At 35.3% G+C, this 18,636-nt stretch overlaps 1 protein-coding gene across 8 annotated transcripts in view; it reads right to left on the minus strand.

Moving 5' to 3' along the window:
• Window positions 1-18,636, minus strand: part of ZRANB3 (zinc finger RANBP2-type containing 3) — a 295,604-nt gene that overhangs the window by 39,403 nt on the left and 237,565 nt on the right. For all 8 annotated transcript variants that reach the window (XM_027590261.1, XM_027590262.1, XM_027590263.1 and 5 more), the window contains 4 exons: window positions 11,864-11,983; window positions 9,578-9,697; window positions 6,515-6,694; window positions 5,690-5,842 (listed from right to left, as the gene is read on the minus strand). In XM_027590261.1, coding sequence (XP_027446062.1) covers window positions 5,690-5,842; window positions 6,515-6,694; window positions 9,578-9,697; window positions 11,864-11,983 — 573 coding nt within the window. The remainder of the gene's footprint in view (window positions 1-5,689; window positions 5,843-6,514; window positions 6,695-9,577; window positions 9,698-11,863; window positions 11,984-18,636) is intronic.

The raw sequence follows: 18,636 nt of genomic DNA on the forward strand, positions 1-18,636 counted from the left end.
GAATGCCTACTCTCGCCACTTTTATTCAACATAGTATTATAATTCCCAGCTGCAGCCATCAGACAAGAAAAGTCATCTAAATCACAAAGGAAGAAATAAAATTGTCACAATTTGTAGATGACATGATACTATACACATAAAGCCCTAGACTCCATCAAAAAATGGTTAGAACTAATAAATGAAATCAGTAAAGGAGAATACAAAATTAATATACAAAAACATTGCATTTCTGTCCATTACTAATGAACTATCAGAAAGAAATAAGAAAAAAAATTCCATTTACAATTGCATCAAATAGAATAAAATACCTATGAATAAACTTATCCATGGTCAGGAAGGCCTGTATACTGAAAACTAATAAGACACTAATGAAAGAAATTGAAGAAGATACAAATAAATTGGAAGGTATTCTGTGCTCATGGGTTGAAAGATTAATAATATCAAAAGCAATCTAGAGGTCTAATGCATCCATATCAAATCCCACTGGCATTTTTCATGGAACCAGAACAAATAATCCTAAAATTTGCATGGGACCACAAAAGACCTCACATAACTAAAGCAATCTTGAGATAGAAGAACAAAGGTGGAGGTAGCAGGCACCCTAATTTCAAACTATAGTATAAAGCTATAGTAATCAAGACAGTATGGTATTGGCATAAAAACAGACACATAGATCAGTGGAATAGAGAGCACAGATAAAAACCCACACATCTATGGTCAACTAATTTACGACAAAAAAGCTAAGTCCATACTATGAGGAGAGAACAGTTATCTTCAATAAATGGTGTTAGGAAAACTGCACAACCACATATGAAAGAATGAAACTAGACTACTATCTTACACCATGCACAAAAATTAACTCAAAATCGATTAAAGAGTTGAATGTAAGACCTGAAACCATAAAACTATAAGAAAACATAAGCAGTAAGCTCCTTGACATCGGTCATGGAGCTGAATTTTTGGGTCTGACTCCAAAGCAGAAGCAACAAAAGCAAAAATAAATAAGTGGGGCTATATCAAACTGAAAAGCTTTTGCACAGTGAAGGAAACCATCAACAAAATAAAAAGGCAACCTACTAAATAGGAGAATATATCTGTAAATCATATATCTGATAAGGGGTTAATATCAGAAATATACACAGAACTTAAACAATCAATAGCAGAAAAACAATATATTAATTAAAAAATGGGCAGAAAATTTAGAGATACTTTTCCCAAAGAAGACATACAGATGAAGAAAAATAAAAAAGAGATATAGATGGCCAAGAGGCACATAACAAGATGTTCAATATCACTAATTATCAGGGAAATACAAATCAAAATCACAATGAGATATCACCTCACACCAGTTAGAATGGCTATTATTAAAAAGATAAGAAACAAAAAGTGTTGGTGAGGATGTGGAAAAAAGGGAACAATGTATACTGTTGGTGGGAATGTAAACTGGTGGAGCTACTATGGAAAACAGTATGGAGAGTACTAAAAAAAATTAAAATAGAACTATCATATGATTCAACTATTCCACTTATGGGCATTTATCCAAAGAAACAAAAACACTAATTCAAGAAGATATATTGCACCCCTATACTCATTGCAACATTATTTACAATAGCCAAGATAAGGAAGCAATGATGAATGAATGTATAAAGAAAATGTATTGTATATATCTATTCACTGACCACTCCCCAGCTATAAAAAAGGAATTGTTGCCATTTGCAACATGAATGGACCTTGAAGGTATTATGCTAAGTGAAAAAACTGGGCAGAGAAAGACAAATACCATATGATTTCACTTATGAGTGGAGTCTAAAAAACCAAATCAAACTAAACCAAACCAAGCTCATAGATACAGAGAACATAGTGGTAGTTATTAGAGGGGAAGGGAGTTGGGACTTGGCTGAAATGGGTAAAGGGGGTTAACTGTGAGTTACCTAGACTTACTGTGGAAATCACTTTGTAGTGTATACAAAAATAGAACTATTATGTTTTACACCTGAAACAATGTTATTTACCAATTTTACCTCAGTAAAAAATAAAATAAATATTTGCTATTAAAAAAATGGACATGCATTGAAATAGCTGTGCAAGGTAATACTGAACTGTGAAAGAAAAACACCTGATTCATAAAAGAAAGATTTGGTAAAGGTGATTGGGTGATTTTAAAGAAACTTTGTACACAGATACATGTTCTTCTTCAGATACACTTAAAAACAATAAACATGCATACTCATGGGTAGATGCATTTCAAATTCTTTTTTTTAAAAAATATTTTATTTATTTATTTGACAGAGAAAGACACAGCGAGAGAGGGAACACAAGCAGGGGGAGTGGGAGAGGGAGAAGCAGGCTTCCCGTGGAGCAGGGAGCCCGATGTGGGGCTCTATCCCAGGACTCTGGGATCATGACCTGAGCCGAAGGCAGATGCTTAATGACTGAGCCACCCAGGCGCCCCGCATTTCAAATTCTTAATACTTTCCTAAAAATGAACCCTTAAACATAATTCAATAATTAGAAAGTTTTAGAGAACAAACAGCTACAAATCATAATTTTAGTTATGTATTTTTAAAATACCTAGGATCTTAAATACCTATTGATTTTTTTATAGACCAAAATTATAAACACCACCAAAAGGAAAGTAGTTTTTTATTTTATTTTTTTAAGATTTTATTTATGTATTAGAGAGAGAGAGAGAGCACGAGAGAAGGAACACAAGCCGGGGGAGTGGGAGAGAGAGAAGCAGGCTTCCCGTTGAGCAGGGAGCCCGATGTGGGGCTCGATCCCAGGATCCTGGGATCATGACCTGAGCTGAAGGCAGACGCTTAACCAACTGAGCCACCTAGATGCCCCAGGAAAGTAGTTTGTTAAACAAAAGAAAAAAGTCTTAGAAGTAATCTCTCTATTTCTTTCTTTTTTTTTTTTTAGCAATATTTGACAGAATGGCATTCTAGTATCCTAAAAAAAAAGTACTAGCTCTAAAAAAGATACCTAAAAAATTTAGTAAGATTTCACATAAAAAACATTGTTTCTTCCTATGGAACTAAACTTTGCAGACTTTAATTTTATTCCTATAATATATGATCAATTCTTTCAAAAATTAAAATTAAACCCCCCTATATGGAATGAATAAGTCACAAGAATAAAAGGCACAGCATAAAGAATATAGTCAATGATACTATAATAGAAATGCATGGGGACAGATAGTAGCTACACTTGTGGAGAACATAGCATAATGCATAAAGTTTTCAAATCACTGTTTTGCACACCTAAAGCTGTATTTTGTACACCTCTAACACTGTGTCAACTACACTCAAATTAAAAAAAAAATAGAAACTCCCCCTCTCACACCATATTGCACCAAAAGGGTTAGGGGAAAAAAACCCCAGACAGTCTGAATGACTATAAGCTTTTCTATTGTATAATTTCTTATTCAGTTATATATGGCCCCTGAGAGTATTTGTTATTATACAGAGACATACCCACCATTCAAAATTTACAAATACTAATACTGTAAGGTTTACTTCCTATTCTTTTTTAAAATAAAATAGTTCTGCTGAAGTTGTCATTACATTTTTTACTCTTCCCCAGACTGATTCTCCTTCTTCCAGATAAAATCAATATTACAAGTTTAATATGTGTTCTTCCAATCTATGTTTATATATTTGATTAAATATACATATATATTCATAAAATACCTAATATTATTTGTGTGTATGTGCTATGCATTTTAAAAATAACATTATGCTTTCAAAATCTGATCATGTTAAAACATATAAATCTAATTTATTCATGTTAACTTCTAAATGGTATCTTATGACTATTTTTAAAATTTTTTTATTTTTTAAGATTTTATTTATTTATTTGAGAGAGAGCACGAGCATAAGCAGAGGGCAGAGGGAGAAGCAGGCTCCCCACTGAGCAGGGAGCCCGATGCAGGGCTGGATCCCAGGACCCCAGGATCATGACCTGAGCTGAAGGCAGACGCTTAACCAACTGAGCCACCCAGGTGCCCTTCTTAAGACAATTTAAGTAGTCCATCTCCTACTGATGAGTATTTTGGTTGTTTACAATCTCTGGCATTCCAGAAACTGATTCAATAAACATCCTTGTACATGTATCCTTATACCCATGGGTAAGAATATATTCCTAGAAATGGAACGGTTTGGTTGGAAGGCATTTCTCACTTTACCAGATATTGCCTAACTGCTCTTCAAAGGAGTTACAACAATTTATACTCCTACCCAGCAGTATATGAGAGTTTGGTATATGAAATGTTCCTGACATTTTTGGTATGTCAAGTATTTTCATTGTTGCCAACCTAGTAGGTCTAAAATATGGTATTAGTGTAGTTATTTTACAAGTATTTTGCATGTATGGAAGGACAGAGCCACTGAGCAAATACGATGATGATGTCAGGAACCAGAGTTCTTACTGTTGGATATGGGAAACATAAGTACTTATTTTTGCATAGATATAAGGAGAAGGTGAAAAAGAACCTGGTGGTGCTGGATTTGAACTGCAGTATTAGAGTGAGCTTACGAACTAAAAATGCACACATATACACATATATACATATTAACTTATCCATGCAAAAATGTATATGTGTATAAATCACTCTATACACTGAAAATAGCTCAGAAGTAATGATATCCAGAGCAATAAAAAAAAAAAAATCCTGATTTCTAAGTATCATTCTCCAGTTAAAGGAATCAGGACTCCTTAAAGAAATGTCTGGTTCCAGGTCTGGGGCAAAGAAAACACAAGGTCAATCTCAAATTGTTTGTCAGAAAGCTAAAAAGCACTCAGCAATGTAGGGACTTGCTTTAAAAAAAGAAAGAAAGAAAAGAAAAAAAGGTGCCTCCATAAGCCAGATCTTAAGAAAAAAAAGTGAAGAATTATAATACACTAATTTAGTAACAGAATCCCCAAGTTCTAGTGATATTTTTTTTAAATAAGGAAAAATAAAGTTCATCTTTACAGAAAAATGCCAGCTAATAAATATAGAAGCAAAGATAGAATTAGAAAAACCACTATTTTAGAACTGATTCAGACAAAGATCAGAGTGAATGTTAAGTCCATTGGATGAAAAGTTTTGGACACAGGACAGGCACAGAATCTCAAAGTACCACACCACAGATTACTTAATAATTGTCAAGGGAAAAATGTGCCTTTACAGTTTGCCTTATTTTGGTGAGGAAGAGCTTCCTTTCATGCTTCTTGGCTATTCAGGTATCCTCTAATGTTCACATTCTTGGCCTATTTTTCTGTTGGCTTGTTTGTATTTTACTAATTAAATTGTATAAATTCTTATATACTTTGGACATTGTAATGCCAATATCTTTAGAGAGTCTGTGACCTGTCTGTGTTACACTTTGTGGTAAATTTAATACATTTTCCCCTGTCCTCTGGATCGTACATACAGCCATCTACGTTTTCTTCTGAAGGCTGGATTCTATTGAGCTTGCTTTTCTAAGGAGAACAGTGAACACTGGCATTAACTGTTGGAAGATACAAGCCACTGGTGCAGCCTCCTTGCAATGTCATCTGGTGGCTCTAAGAGGTTTTCCAGCTTTGTGTGGAAGCTCCTTTTAACAGCACAAACAATTAAAATTGGCTATTTAAAAAATATATGATAAAGTTATAGTTTTAGGATGTTAAAAAATTAAAAAAAGAATTTGTCATATAATCTTACGTGAGTGAACAAAATTTCATTCTTGAGCTCTTCATAGCTTTCATTTGGATTCCAAGCTTCAGCAAACTGCAGGAAATCCCATTTTTCCTTATCACCTTCCTCAGCCTGAAGTTGTTCCTTCCTACCATTCAATGTACTCCCTGTAACTTGTGTCTGTAAGATGAAGAAGCATATGAATTTTACAAAAGTTCTCTCACAGCTGATACTTACTAAGCAGTGACCTGATTTTGCATTTAAACCACAAGCAATTCACTAAAGAAACTCTTAGTGTTTCAACCTGTCATGGACCTTAGTAATAAAATTTTTCAAAATTACAACCAAATTACTAAGTCGATGATTCCTATACTTAATGAGGTAAATGTCTAATCAGAGAAGTTATACCATTTTCTTTTCTCATAAAAACTTTTGAGTGGCTAGAACAAGCGATGTCCCTCCTACCCTTTCTGGGGTCCAGGTACAGGCTGTCCTCTGTCCAAAATTAGCCAGAACTCAAGCCTTCTGTGTAAGGTTTTATTCTTAGCTTACAAAAAGGACTTGGGGTTTGACACTGTTATGGTTCCTTGCTAGCTCATCCTCTTTTGGCCTCTAAAATGGTAGATGAAGGCCTTGGAAGACAGGAAGAACACATGTAAATGCACGTCTCTCCCAGTAAGAATAGGTAAGGTACTACCAACTGAAGACTTTTCTAACCTCGGTCCCTATTAACATCACTATCTTAGCGTACTTGAATATCCTTTGCCTGAAAACACTACAACTCAGTATCCTAACTTACGTAGGCTCTACATAATGAATAAGTTGGTAACCTGGTTTGAATTCAAGCTTTACCTTTCGATTCAACATCCCCCACATAAGGGTGTCCAGAGTCCCATTTGCAACAAGGTAGTGAATATTCACAGAACTGCACTGTCCAATTCGGTGAGCCCGGTCTTCTGCTTGTTTTATATGTCCAGGGTCCCAATACAACTCAGCAAATACAACATGAGTTGCAGCAGTAAATGTCAAACCCTAAGCAAAATAAAGTGAAGAAACTGAGATGCAAATAAACTGAGAATGTAACATACAGCCAGATATAACAAAGTCTTTCTGAACATGTTAAATGAACAAGAGAAAGCTGAAGGACTTAAAAATAAGTCAATCTTTCATTTTAAGCCAAATTAAGAAAATTTAATTCATGAAAGGCAAATGAAGACTGCTTATTGCAAATGGCCAGGTAAACTACAAAAAACACATTTAAAAGGTATTTCATTATTTCCAAAAGTCAGTTTGATGGAGATTGTTTATATATATATATATATACAAAATTACTATCCTCTGATGAGGACTGGATTCACATTACCACTGGAAAATCTAATACAATACATTATAAATGAGAATATAATTTCTAACAATGGTATCCATAGCAACTAGGCAGAAAGCAACGACTCCCTCTATTCATTTAATTCATAGTGTTGTTTTATAAAGCAAGAAAATCATGTTTCCAGTCACACTATTCTTTTCCTATGAAATTTCTCATGTTACATCTCAAACACTCTTAAGTTTACTGGCTTTTATCTCAATATATATATAACACAATTGACTTTTTTGTGCAATTGCATTTTACATCAGTTTGAAATAGTTTGACATTAATAAGTATTAACTAAGTCTTGTTGTATAATCACTATGTGAAAAATAATGCAAATCTCAAATTAAGAATGTCTCCAAAAATGCATGATTTTAAAGTTGAAAGCCTGGGTGAAATGTGAACCATGCTTAAGCTATTGCCACACAGTAATAAATGATGTTATGTGGTTGAAAGAAATACCTATCATCCTTTGAAAGAATCATCTAATCCACGCTGGTGTTCACATGCCCTGGAACTTCTATCAGTGAATGACTTTTGTGACTGCTGTGCTGTTATTTTTATATTACTTTAACTTAAAATATTTTTATATCACATAACGACATCATACCAGCATTCATTAAATGGTGGCATAAGTTCTCAAGCTGAAAAATTCATTAAGGATCCATCACTTTGGAACAGAAGTTAGAAGTGATAAAAACATGGTAAGCCCAACAACCATCAAGCTAAACTGTGCTGCTATTTAGGACAGGAAACACCACAAAATATTAGAGATGATGCTGGAAAATAACAAGTAGTATTTAACGAGGGATGAAAACCTTGTGTGTTAGAAGCATCATATGACCATACAAGAATAAAAGGGAAATATGCTGGCAAGACCCACAACCCTCTAACATACTACTAAACTACAATGGAAGATTCATATGCTCCAAGAAGAAAGCCCTTTCTACTTTCCTTTATTCCTATGAACATACTAATGTTCAAGTATATGAGTTTTCAATTATACTAGGTCCTCAGGAATACAGCTTTGAATAAAATATGGGTGCCCTATACAATCTTAACTTCAGAAAGTCTTTTATCAAGCCACTCCCAGATCCTCCGACCTGGCTTCCTTCTACTTTTCTTCTCCCATGCCATGAGTACTCCATTTCTAATTTTAAGCTCTTTTTGATGACATTCTCTCTGGCTGGAATATTCTAACAGATAGAAAACTTAGACTACTAGAGGTTTAATCCAACATGAGGGAAGTATTGAGATAATCCTCCTTTTGGTAAGAACTCCTGGTGAGTTCTAGAACTTCTTTATCCTCATGGAGCTTCTCTCTATAATCAATTTTATAGACATCAATTAGCTGGCTAAAAGCAGATCTTTGGCCCTGGTTCAGATTCCAGAATCTAGAGATATGCTATATATCAGGTTGGATGCACAGAAAATATGTTCAATCATTTTTCCCTATGTTAAATATCCTGGCTTAGATATTTACATCAAAATATTGTAGAATGTTAGTGGAAAAAAAAGTCAGAAGGATCCCCCTTACATAGTGAGGCAGAGACTGTCATTGTCTTCCATAATAGCTATTCAGTTCTTATTTCTTTGTAACAATACCTGATTTTTATTTTTTATTTATTTATTTTTAAGATTTTATTTATTTATTTGATCGAGAGTGAGAGAGCACAAGTAGGGGGAGCAGTAGAAGGAGAGGGAGAAGCAGGCTCCCCGTGGAGCAGGGAGCCCGATGCAGGGCTCGATCCCAGGACCCCGGGATCATGACCCGAGCTGAAGGCAGACGCTCAACCATCTGAGCCACCCAGGCGCCCCAACAATACCTGATTTTTAGTGTGACTAGACAAAATAAAGGCTATTTTTCCCAGCTTCCCTTGAAGTTAGTTGTAACCATGGGGCTAACTGCAGGTGAATAAGATGCAGCATGCCTTTCTCCAGTCAGCTGCCTGGATCACAGATATGATGGAGGAACTCTAGCAGCTCTCTTAAATAAGAGATAGCTGCTAGGAGTGGTAAAGCAGAAAGCCAGGAGACACTTAAGCCCTAAGGACTTTGTGGAACTACCATGCTAACCTTGGGCTGTCTACATGAAAGAGTAAAACTTTGTGTATTTGAGTCATTCTTAATTTGGGTTTTCATTTACTTGCAGCCAAACCCAATCCTAAGGGTCAAACCAGGGGTGCTCCATAAAAAGTTCTTTTCCCTCAGGTCACCTTATCTCATAGGCTCTGGTGAAACCAATCAAGTAAGATAAGTGCTATAAGAAATGAAAGGAAAATTCTATGCAGATTCAAAGTTAGAAAAAGAAAAGATCATGGAAAAGTATTAGCATCAAATTAACTATATTCATCTAGGAAATTCTTTCCTTGAAAATTTAAGATTTGAGCCAGAGGTGGTGAGGTCTCCTTCTATTATACTTTCTAGCACTCTCCAAAGTAGAATATTTATTACACCTTTATCTTGATGTAAAGTTATAATTATGGTTAATGACCTTTTTATTATCTTAACGACATTTCATTATCAAATTTACACATGGAATTTCCTACCTGGCCAGCAGCCTGAATGCTTAGGATAGCCACACGAGTATCAGGATCCTTTTGAAACTGATTAACTAGATGTATTCTTTCTGAAGATGGAACACTTCCATCTATCCTAATGTAGCGAGCCTAGTATCAACAAGGGAAATGGCAAAATTAGCACAAACCCCTATGCACCCATCTCATTTTATATGTTTTATGCCTTATTTTTACACTTCAAATAACAAAATATAAATGGGTTAAGATGAAAGGTTAGTAAATGTTCTATAAGAAGAATCTTAATCAGATTTCTTAATAGCTTCTTATAACAATTCCCCATTTTTAAATCTTTTAATCTACTTGAGGGTAGGATCTATGTCTAATTCATCCTCATACCATCAATGCCAAGTGCAATGCCTTGTATATAACATGAGCTCCATAAATCATCACTGAATTAAGCTAAAGTCTTCAGTAAAATTCTGTGTAAATTCACGTGTAAACTTTAAATGACAGATCAAACTAACTTTAAAGCTACAGGTTCACTGATTCCAAAGTAAAAATAAAGCCAGACAGGGAGAAAGGGAGAAAGAGGATTTTACCCACGGGAAAATATCTTTTTTGGTGTACCATTTGAATTCATTTTTTTCACATTCCTAAACTTAACAGAAATATGTGATAAGGCACCTCCACTGAGTTGGGAACTAAGACACTCCCATACATTTTTAAAAAGTAGGGAAACATTAAGTGCTAAACTCAACAGTGCTGTCTTCTAGGAATGATTTGGGTTAGGAAAAGGGAGTGATTGGTGTGTGTTAGAGTAACTAAAAAGAACTCATGACTCAACTTTCTAAAATTCAGTATTAAGTTGTGAATTTCACACAGTCTCATTTATATATGCACTTCTATGGAAAACATAGCCTTATATAGTTAAGACATACTAATATTCACTTTCATAAGGAAATAAAGTTAATCATTAAATAGAATGTCCCATATTAACTTTCTATGTCTTCACAAACAGATACACATTGCTCAGTGAGCCATCTAATATCCAATAAGGGAGATTATAAAATCTTCCAACAGTCTTTCTAAAGAAAACACACATTGTCAGGCTAGGGAGAGTTTGGGAGAGATTCACCTCCAAACCATGACTGTCTACCATTTTTAACTGTTACTGATGTTAAATGGGATTCTAAACACATCAGTAAAGCAGAAGTGGGGAGAACAGACTGCTATACTTAGAATAGATCCCAGTAGTTTTAAAGTTTTAAGCTTAATGGAATCAGAATAAGAAAATATTACGAATCTAATTTTATTGCCCAATCATTAAAAAAATATTTCTAACGGTAATTTAACTCTTCCTCAAGAGGCATTTAAAGACACGATATGATAATCAATGTGAGCGCACCTTTTCACGGGGAGCACTTTATTATATTATCATAAATCTTTCTATGAAGGAAGCACTAGAACTACTACTTTGGTAACGTTAATAAACATACTGGCAAACGCTCAAAAATGTATACAAAGCTTTAAAAAACATGGCTTAATTTCTCCACTTAAAAAATCTACCTACATAGGCAAGTGGTTTTGCACCAACATGGATATTAAGTTCATACAATTTGTCACGAAATATCTTCTGGCTGTTTCTGAGCATCTCTAAAAGCCCTCAGCACACAAAGAGAGATGACAGGCTTAAACTCTGAAAGAAAACATGGCAGATGTTGTCACTGATAAGACTGCTGGGTATTAAGTGAATCTAAGAAAATGCAGTAAGGCCAGCAGGTTTGGGGAGCTTACTTGAGAGGGTACCTGGCCCATCTGTTTCAAACTCACCTGTACTAAATCTTACTCTAAATCACACTCTACAGAGGATGCTGCCTGGCAGTTTAAAAGGCATGACTGCAGCGGATACTAAAATTGGCTGAATTCATTCTGTTTCCCCTTGACATCACCATATTCTAAAGCTGACTTGCAGGTAAATAAAAATTTTAATTTTTAAATGCCTACACCAGTCTCAAATGGTATATCCAGTAACAATAATGGAATTCACAGTATAGCCTATCAAGTCAGCATATTTTAATCAATCCAGATAATTAGATTGGTGGAAAATTACAAGCCTGGAATGAAAGAAAAAGTTTAATAGTTTATCATCAACATAATAATATCATATTAGTATAATTTGCAAGAAAAAATCTAATAATAATTAATATATCATTTAAACAAAGCCAAAAGAACCCTCAATTACAAGACTACAATTGACGTTTAGTATATTAACAACCTGCATGCTAAAAAGTATTTTACAGAAAAATGATAACATACCTTGTTTTCTATGACTGCTTCTGTGCAAGCTTGGAGCATGCTTAAATGATGAGCAAAAACCAGAAACTTAAGTGAATCATTTTGAAGCATCATCTTAATATAGTCCTTTACAGCACCTGCCTAAATATTAAAAGTTAAACCTTATTAATGGCATATAAATCTTTACCAAAAAATCACATCACTTTCTTTTAACAAAGAAGAAAAACTTCAAAAGTCAAAAATTTTTATGAACTTTCAACTTCTTTGTTCTCTAGGTAACCTAGGGAAACAGAGGGCCACATCTAAGGGGAAAAGGGAAAAACAGACACAAGAGGGGAAAAAACAAATCCTATTAACTCTGAGAAGTAAAACAAGAACGAGACAAGAATGAGAAGAAAAGGTTTCAGTGGAAAATAGGTAGTCAATTAGGCTGTGGCCAAAAAGGGGTTGGTGGTTTTGTTTAGAAAGAAAAGAAGGGCCATATGCACCCCAATGTTCATAGCAGCAATGTCCACAAGAGCCAAACTGTGGAAAGAGCCGAGATGCCCTTCAACAGATGAATGGATAAAGAAGACGTGGTCCATATATACAATGGAATATTACTCAGCCATCAGAAAGGATGAATACCCACCATTGGCATCAACATGGATGGAATTGGAGGAGATTAAACTAAGTGAAATAAGTCAAGCAGAGAAAGTCAATTATCATATGGATTCATTCATTTGTGGAACATAAGGTATAGCATGGAGGACATTAGGAGAAGGAAGGGAAAAATGAAGGGGGGAATCAGAGGGGGAGATGAACCATGAGAGACTATGGACTCTGAGAAACAAACTGAGGGTTCTAGAGGGGAGGGGGATGGCGGATGGGTTAGCCTGGTGATGGGTATTAAGGAGGGCACGTACTGCATGGAGCACGGGGTGTTATACGAAAACAATGAATTGTGGAACACTACATCAAAAACTAATGATGTACTGTATGGTGACTAACATAACATATTAAAATAAAATTAAAAAAAGAAAGTAATTTTCAAAAAAGCTCATATAAAAGACTAAGTGGAAATGGATGAATAGCACTTTTTTTTTTTAAAAAGAGAAAACTAAAAAATAAAGAAAGCTGGGACTGGAGCTTAAGGGTTAAGGAAAGTTGCTTCATTAATTTTCTTAACTAAGAAACTTCTATTGGTTTAAAAACAGGCCATTTAACGTGTAGACAGGCTAAGAGTAATGGAAAGTGAGGGGATTTAGCTTGTTTCCAGGATGGACAAGGTTGTAGAAGAGGCTGGAGTGGTGGGATGAAGAAAACAGGAGGGAGGTCTGAGAGCACAGGAGGATGTATGAAGAAACTGTGAAGTAGAAAGGAGAAAATAAAGAAAGCTCAGATTAAAAAGACTTTGCCTATTAAGAAAGAGAATATGAGATGAATTAAATAGGAATTAAATTTAAAGCATCAATTTAATCTAAAACATGAATATAGTCTCTTAACTGTTAAAAACTAATTATTTAGAAACTGGGGGAAAAGAGAGCAGGCTGAACATATTTGACCTAGACTCCCCCTCAATGCTGTATAGCAAGCTGTACAGAGACAAAGAGAACTGGAAAGGGATCAATAGCAACAAAACTTCGGAAATTAGGGGTGCCTGAGTGGCTCAGTCAGTTCAGCAGTGACTCTTGATTTTGGTTCAGATCATGATCTCAGCATCATGAGATGGAGACCCTTGGAGGGCTCTATGCTCCGCGGAGAATCTGCTTGAGATTCTCTCCCTCTACCCCTCCCCTACCAACTTGTGTGTGTGAGCGTTTTCTCTCTAATAAATAAATCTTAAAAAAGAAACAGAAAGAAAACTTTGGAAACTAAAAATTAATTTAGTAATTGATTAGCCAACCTGACAGCTCCTAAGGTGGCAATATGGAAAGTTGAGAAGCATGTGGGTTAGAATATGGTAATGTAAAAAAGGCTTAGGAAATGATGCAAGGGGAAGTGAGGGGTGTGTGGCTACAATAGGAGGATTGGTCAAAGAATATTTAAATAGTTGATTATGTGCAACACTGATCTATATCCTCTCTGTACCCATTCCACATGATAGAGTACTTCTCCAACCTACTCTCTCAGAAAGCAAGAGGTTTTTTCTGGAGAGGGTAAAACAGAAGGTATCTGGATAAGGGAATCCCACATTGATGGCAGACTATTCTACAATATCATAGAGATTAAATAAAAGTTACATAATAAATGCTGAGCTCTGCCTTCTCCCTCAGCCTTGTTATCCTCCCATGTCCCCCAAAAGATAAAGAGGCTTATGCCTTCTACAAAGGACAGCAGAATCATATAAAAATGATTATTTTCTAGTGAATCAGACAAGCCAGGGAGAAAAGACTAAAGATTCTGATACTGAGGTTTCCTCCATAAGACATCAGCCAGATTACCCTTTACTGAAGGCCATAGTTTCCAAGCCATATCCATGTACAGAGTTTCCAGGCAGTGTAACTAGAAGAGATAACATTTATAAAACAACAGGATGCTCCAGAAAAGGAATGATTAAAGAAGAAAGGGAGGGAAGTACTCTTGGAAATTAAAAGCATAATAGCAGAAATGAAAAATTTACGGTTGTGAAGCTGAAAAAATCTTCCAGGAGGTAGATGAAAAATAATAGAGTAAATATAAAAGTACAAGAAAATTAGAGGACCAAGCCAAGAGGGCAATGCATAAATAATAAAATTTCTATAAACAACAGAAAAAACAGAGGAAAGAAAATAATCAGAGAAATAAAAAAAGTTTTACAGAACTGAAGGGCATGAGTTTCCAAAATGGAAAATGGAATAGGTCCTCTGAGGATCCTTCACAATGAATGAAAATGGACCTAGAGCAAGGTCCATCATCATGAAATTTTAGAACACTGGGGACAAAGAAATAATTCTATAAGCTTCCAGGGAGTGGAGGAAAGGAATTAAAATAGAATAAAAGCTTTGAAGTGCACTGGATTTCTCAACATCAGTACTAGTAATTCTAGAGAAAATTATTTCTAACTAAGAATTTATACCCAGCCAAATTAAGAATCAATTATAAAAGTAGAATAAAGCCATTTTCAAATATGCAGAGACTCAAATAATTGATGACAGCTAAAATCACAAAGGAAGCAGTAATACAAACCAAGAAGCAATATAAACATGTTGCTGAGGGATTTGAAGTAAATACTGAAAAAACAAAACAGCTAAAAGAACAGAAAATGGTTGCCTCTGGGGAATAACTTTAGAAGACTTATTTTTTGAAATAGGTGTTTTTCCTCATTAAACTATGATCATATGTAGCTTTGGTAACAATAAAAAAAATTTTAAAGAGGGGCATTTCCAAATTGAAAAGTACCTATTTATAAAATTAACGGACACCACTATGAAGTCATAGGACTGATTTTGCAAGTTGCATTTTATATGTATAAATTTTCCAAACAACAGAAATTCATCATACAATGAGACTGGAGGCCATTAAGAACTTTAGCCTTGGATTTCAGTGCCTCAGAGAGTGAAATGAAGTCCTCTCAAAATAAGGAGCTATAAATTCCAGATACGTTGCTATGGTAACTGAACCACTTTAATAAACTGCTTGTTTGACTAAGAGCTGTATTTACTGTGATAAGTCTTTCAAAAAACACATGTCAAGTTGGAATATTTTTAAGGTACATTCATTTACCATCCATTGCAGACTTACAAATTATACAACCACTGTATCCCCAGTCTCAGATGCATTCCCTGCCTGAAGAGAAAAACTATTTCTGCCAGAGTCTCCTCCACTGATATTACCCCTTCCTCATTACAACCAGAAGCTGCTGATGTCAAAGCCCAAGCCTCCTGTTCCCCACTCTTACTAATCACTGGTTTAGAAAGACTTATGGTTAATATTAATATTATAAAGTTCAATTATATAATGGGCTAAACAGTCTCTTGGGACTAGCCTGGTAATTTAACCATCACTGTGACCTTGCTTCCTGCAAGAATGAGAACCAAATATCTACATAACAAATAAACTTAAGGATTTTTCTTAGGTTCTTAAAATGGGACTGCAAAGGAGTGCATTTTAAAATGTACTATACAAGTTAATTGTTCTGATTGTATTCTAATTAAAACTGTCACTGCATTGTCATATTTTAAGTTATCTGAGCAGGATTTGCTTTCAAACTATCTTAAACAAATTATGTGGAATGGCAGGTCCTGATCAGCCTTTTGGTTAAGCTAGTTCAGGTTTTGTAGAAATTGAAAAAATTTTTGTGTTCACAATCTTACCTCACTGAAACTGTTAGTCCAAGCTCTAAATTACGTAACAAAGACTAGACACTACATCTCATTTACAGAAATGCAGAAAATGAAGAGAATATGTGTTAAATTTATTTCTTAAATTTTTTTTTAGTGAGTAGGTGTACATCATACTGTTTGAAATAGAAGTAATTAAAGAAAAACCTAAACTGCATAAAGAGCTGATGAAACTTAGTTGATATAAATTGTCAGCTTTTTATCAAACGATAAAAGGGAGAAATAATGAATGAAAAAAACATCAAATGTGCACTATGACACAGATTCTCTCCTTGACTAAATGTTAGTTAGGTTTCCCCAGGCCCTCTTGACTAGGCCTCAGCCTGTCCTGGCCAGGCCTACACAGCCCAGTCCCAGCAAGAATCCTGCAGAGTCAGTTTGTTAAGAAAGCCCCTACCCTTGCTACCTAATCAATCCTTAATATCTGATTAAGTTCCTCATCCCCCACTTACGATGTCTAAGCCTTTGGGCTACCGTGAGCAAGAATCCCCCTGCCCTTACTGTCTCCTCTTAGTAATTTTGCATCCAGTGACCCCCTCCCGATCGAGCTCGGTGGCTATAAATCCCCACTGGTTCTTGTTGTATTCAGAGTTGAGCGATCTCTCTCCACAACTGTAGTAGAGTTGACTCCCTTGCAATGATCTTGAAAGAAGTCTTCCTTACCATTTTAGTAAGTATCGGAATGATTGTTTTGTTTAGCTGCTACGAATTCCAGTTGAGGGAGTGTGAACATAAAGGAAGCTCCTCCTTAAATTCTGAAGTCCTCAGGCTCCAGAGCAAATGCAGTTTTATTTACATATGGGGTGGCCATATGCTTTAAGGAAAGATCTTCAGGACTTTTTTAATCAACAAGCCTAGCACTTCTATTCTCCCTGTAAGTGATTTTGACTAATAAGAAATGGAAGAAGTCTGCAGGGGCCTTCCAAAAAAATCTTCACTGACAAAGGGACCCTTAAGAAGGCTTTTTCTTGCTTTTTGGACATTATGGTCTGTACTTGGTATAAGGAACTGCAGCAGCCATCTTGGGGTACTATTGAAGCCAGTAAGGACAAGAAGCGAACTACTATGGCCAAAGCAAAAGACAGTAGAAGCTGGGTTCTTTACAGAAACAAACACAAAACCCCCCAAAACACAACATCTTTATTGGGATATAATTCATATACCATGAAATTTGCCCATTTACAGTGTACAGTTCAATGGCTTTTAGTGTATTCACAGAGTTGTGCATCCATCACCACAGTCAGTTGTGGAGCATTTTCATTATCCTAAGAAACCCGTTACCTCTCAGCCATCATACCCTAGCCTGAGACAAACACTAATTGACTTTCTGTTCCTACGAATTGGACTATTTTGGACATTTCACATAAAATGAATAATACAATGTAATCTTTTGTGACTGGCCTCTTTATTAGCAAATGTTTTCAATCCATGTTGTAGCATGTATCAGTATTTAATTTTATTTTATTGCCAAATAACATTCCATTGTATGGATATATCACATTTTATTTGCCCATTCTCCAATGGATATCTTCTCTTGTTTTTATACATTTATCTTGCTCACCTTACATTGTTTATTATTAATTTATCTGTGATAGTTGATTTATCTTTTATCCCTTAAAATGATCTTATAAGAGGAAAGGAAAGTGCAAAAGTAAAAGAGAATATGCATTGTTTATTCACCTCCCACCCACCCTCACAAAAGAAAGGCTAAAAATTTATCTTCTGCTATCCCTTCCCCCTTGCCCATGGTTCTTAATTTAGAAACGATTTTATCAGTCTGAAAAAAATTTTTTCAAATCTGGTAGTAAATATTTTCAAATCCAGTAGAAGACAGCCTTCAGAGGAAAAAAAGTAGTTTCATACTATAATGTCAGTATGTTGAACATTTTCACTCAGCCCCATGCCAAAATTTTTCCATAGAAAGTAACAGTTTCACTTCCAAAGAAGGTTTGGGTGAACTACTGGAAGTATTACTTTCTTATTTCTAGGCATGTTTCTTTTTTTATTCTCATTTCATTTAATTTTTGTTTTCATCATGATGAGTGTACTCTTAATTCCCACTCCCTACGTCCCCCATACCCCCAACCCACCTCCGCTCTGGTAACTATCAGTTTGCTTTGGCTATTTGAGGTCTTTTATGGCCCATAGAAATTTTAGGACTGTTTGTTCTAGCTCTGCACAATTGGTATTTTGATAGGGGTTGCATTAAATCTGCAGATTCCTTTGGGTAGTTAGACATTTTAACAACACTTGTTCTTCCAATCCACGAGCAGAAAATGTCTTTCCATTTCTTTGTGTTGTCCTCAGTTTCTTTCATCATTGTTTTTTGGTTTTCAGAGTACAGGTCTTTCACCTCTTTGGTTAAGTTTATTCCTGGATATTTTATTGTTTTTGGTGCAATTATAAATGAGATTGTTTTCCTAATTTCACTTTCTGCTGCTTCATTATTAATGTATAGGAATGCAACAGGTTTCCATACACTTATTTTGTGTC

The sequence above is a fragment of the Zalophus californianus genome, chromosome 3 (genome assembly GCF_009762305.2).
Source record: "Zalophus californianus isolate mZalCal1 chromosome 3, mZalCal1.pri.v2, whole genome shotgun sequence".
NCBI classification, from domain to species: domain Eukaryota; kingdom Metazoa; phylum Chordata; class Mammalia; order Carnivora; family Otariidae; genus Zalophus; species Zalophus californianus.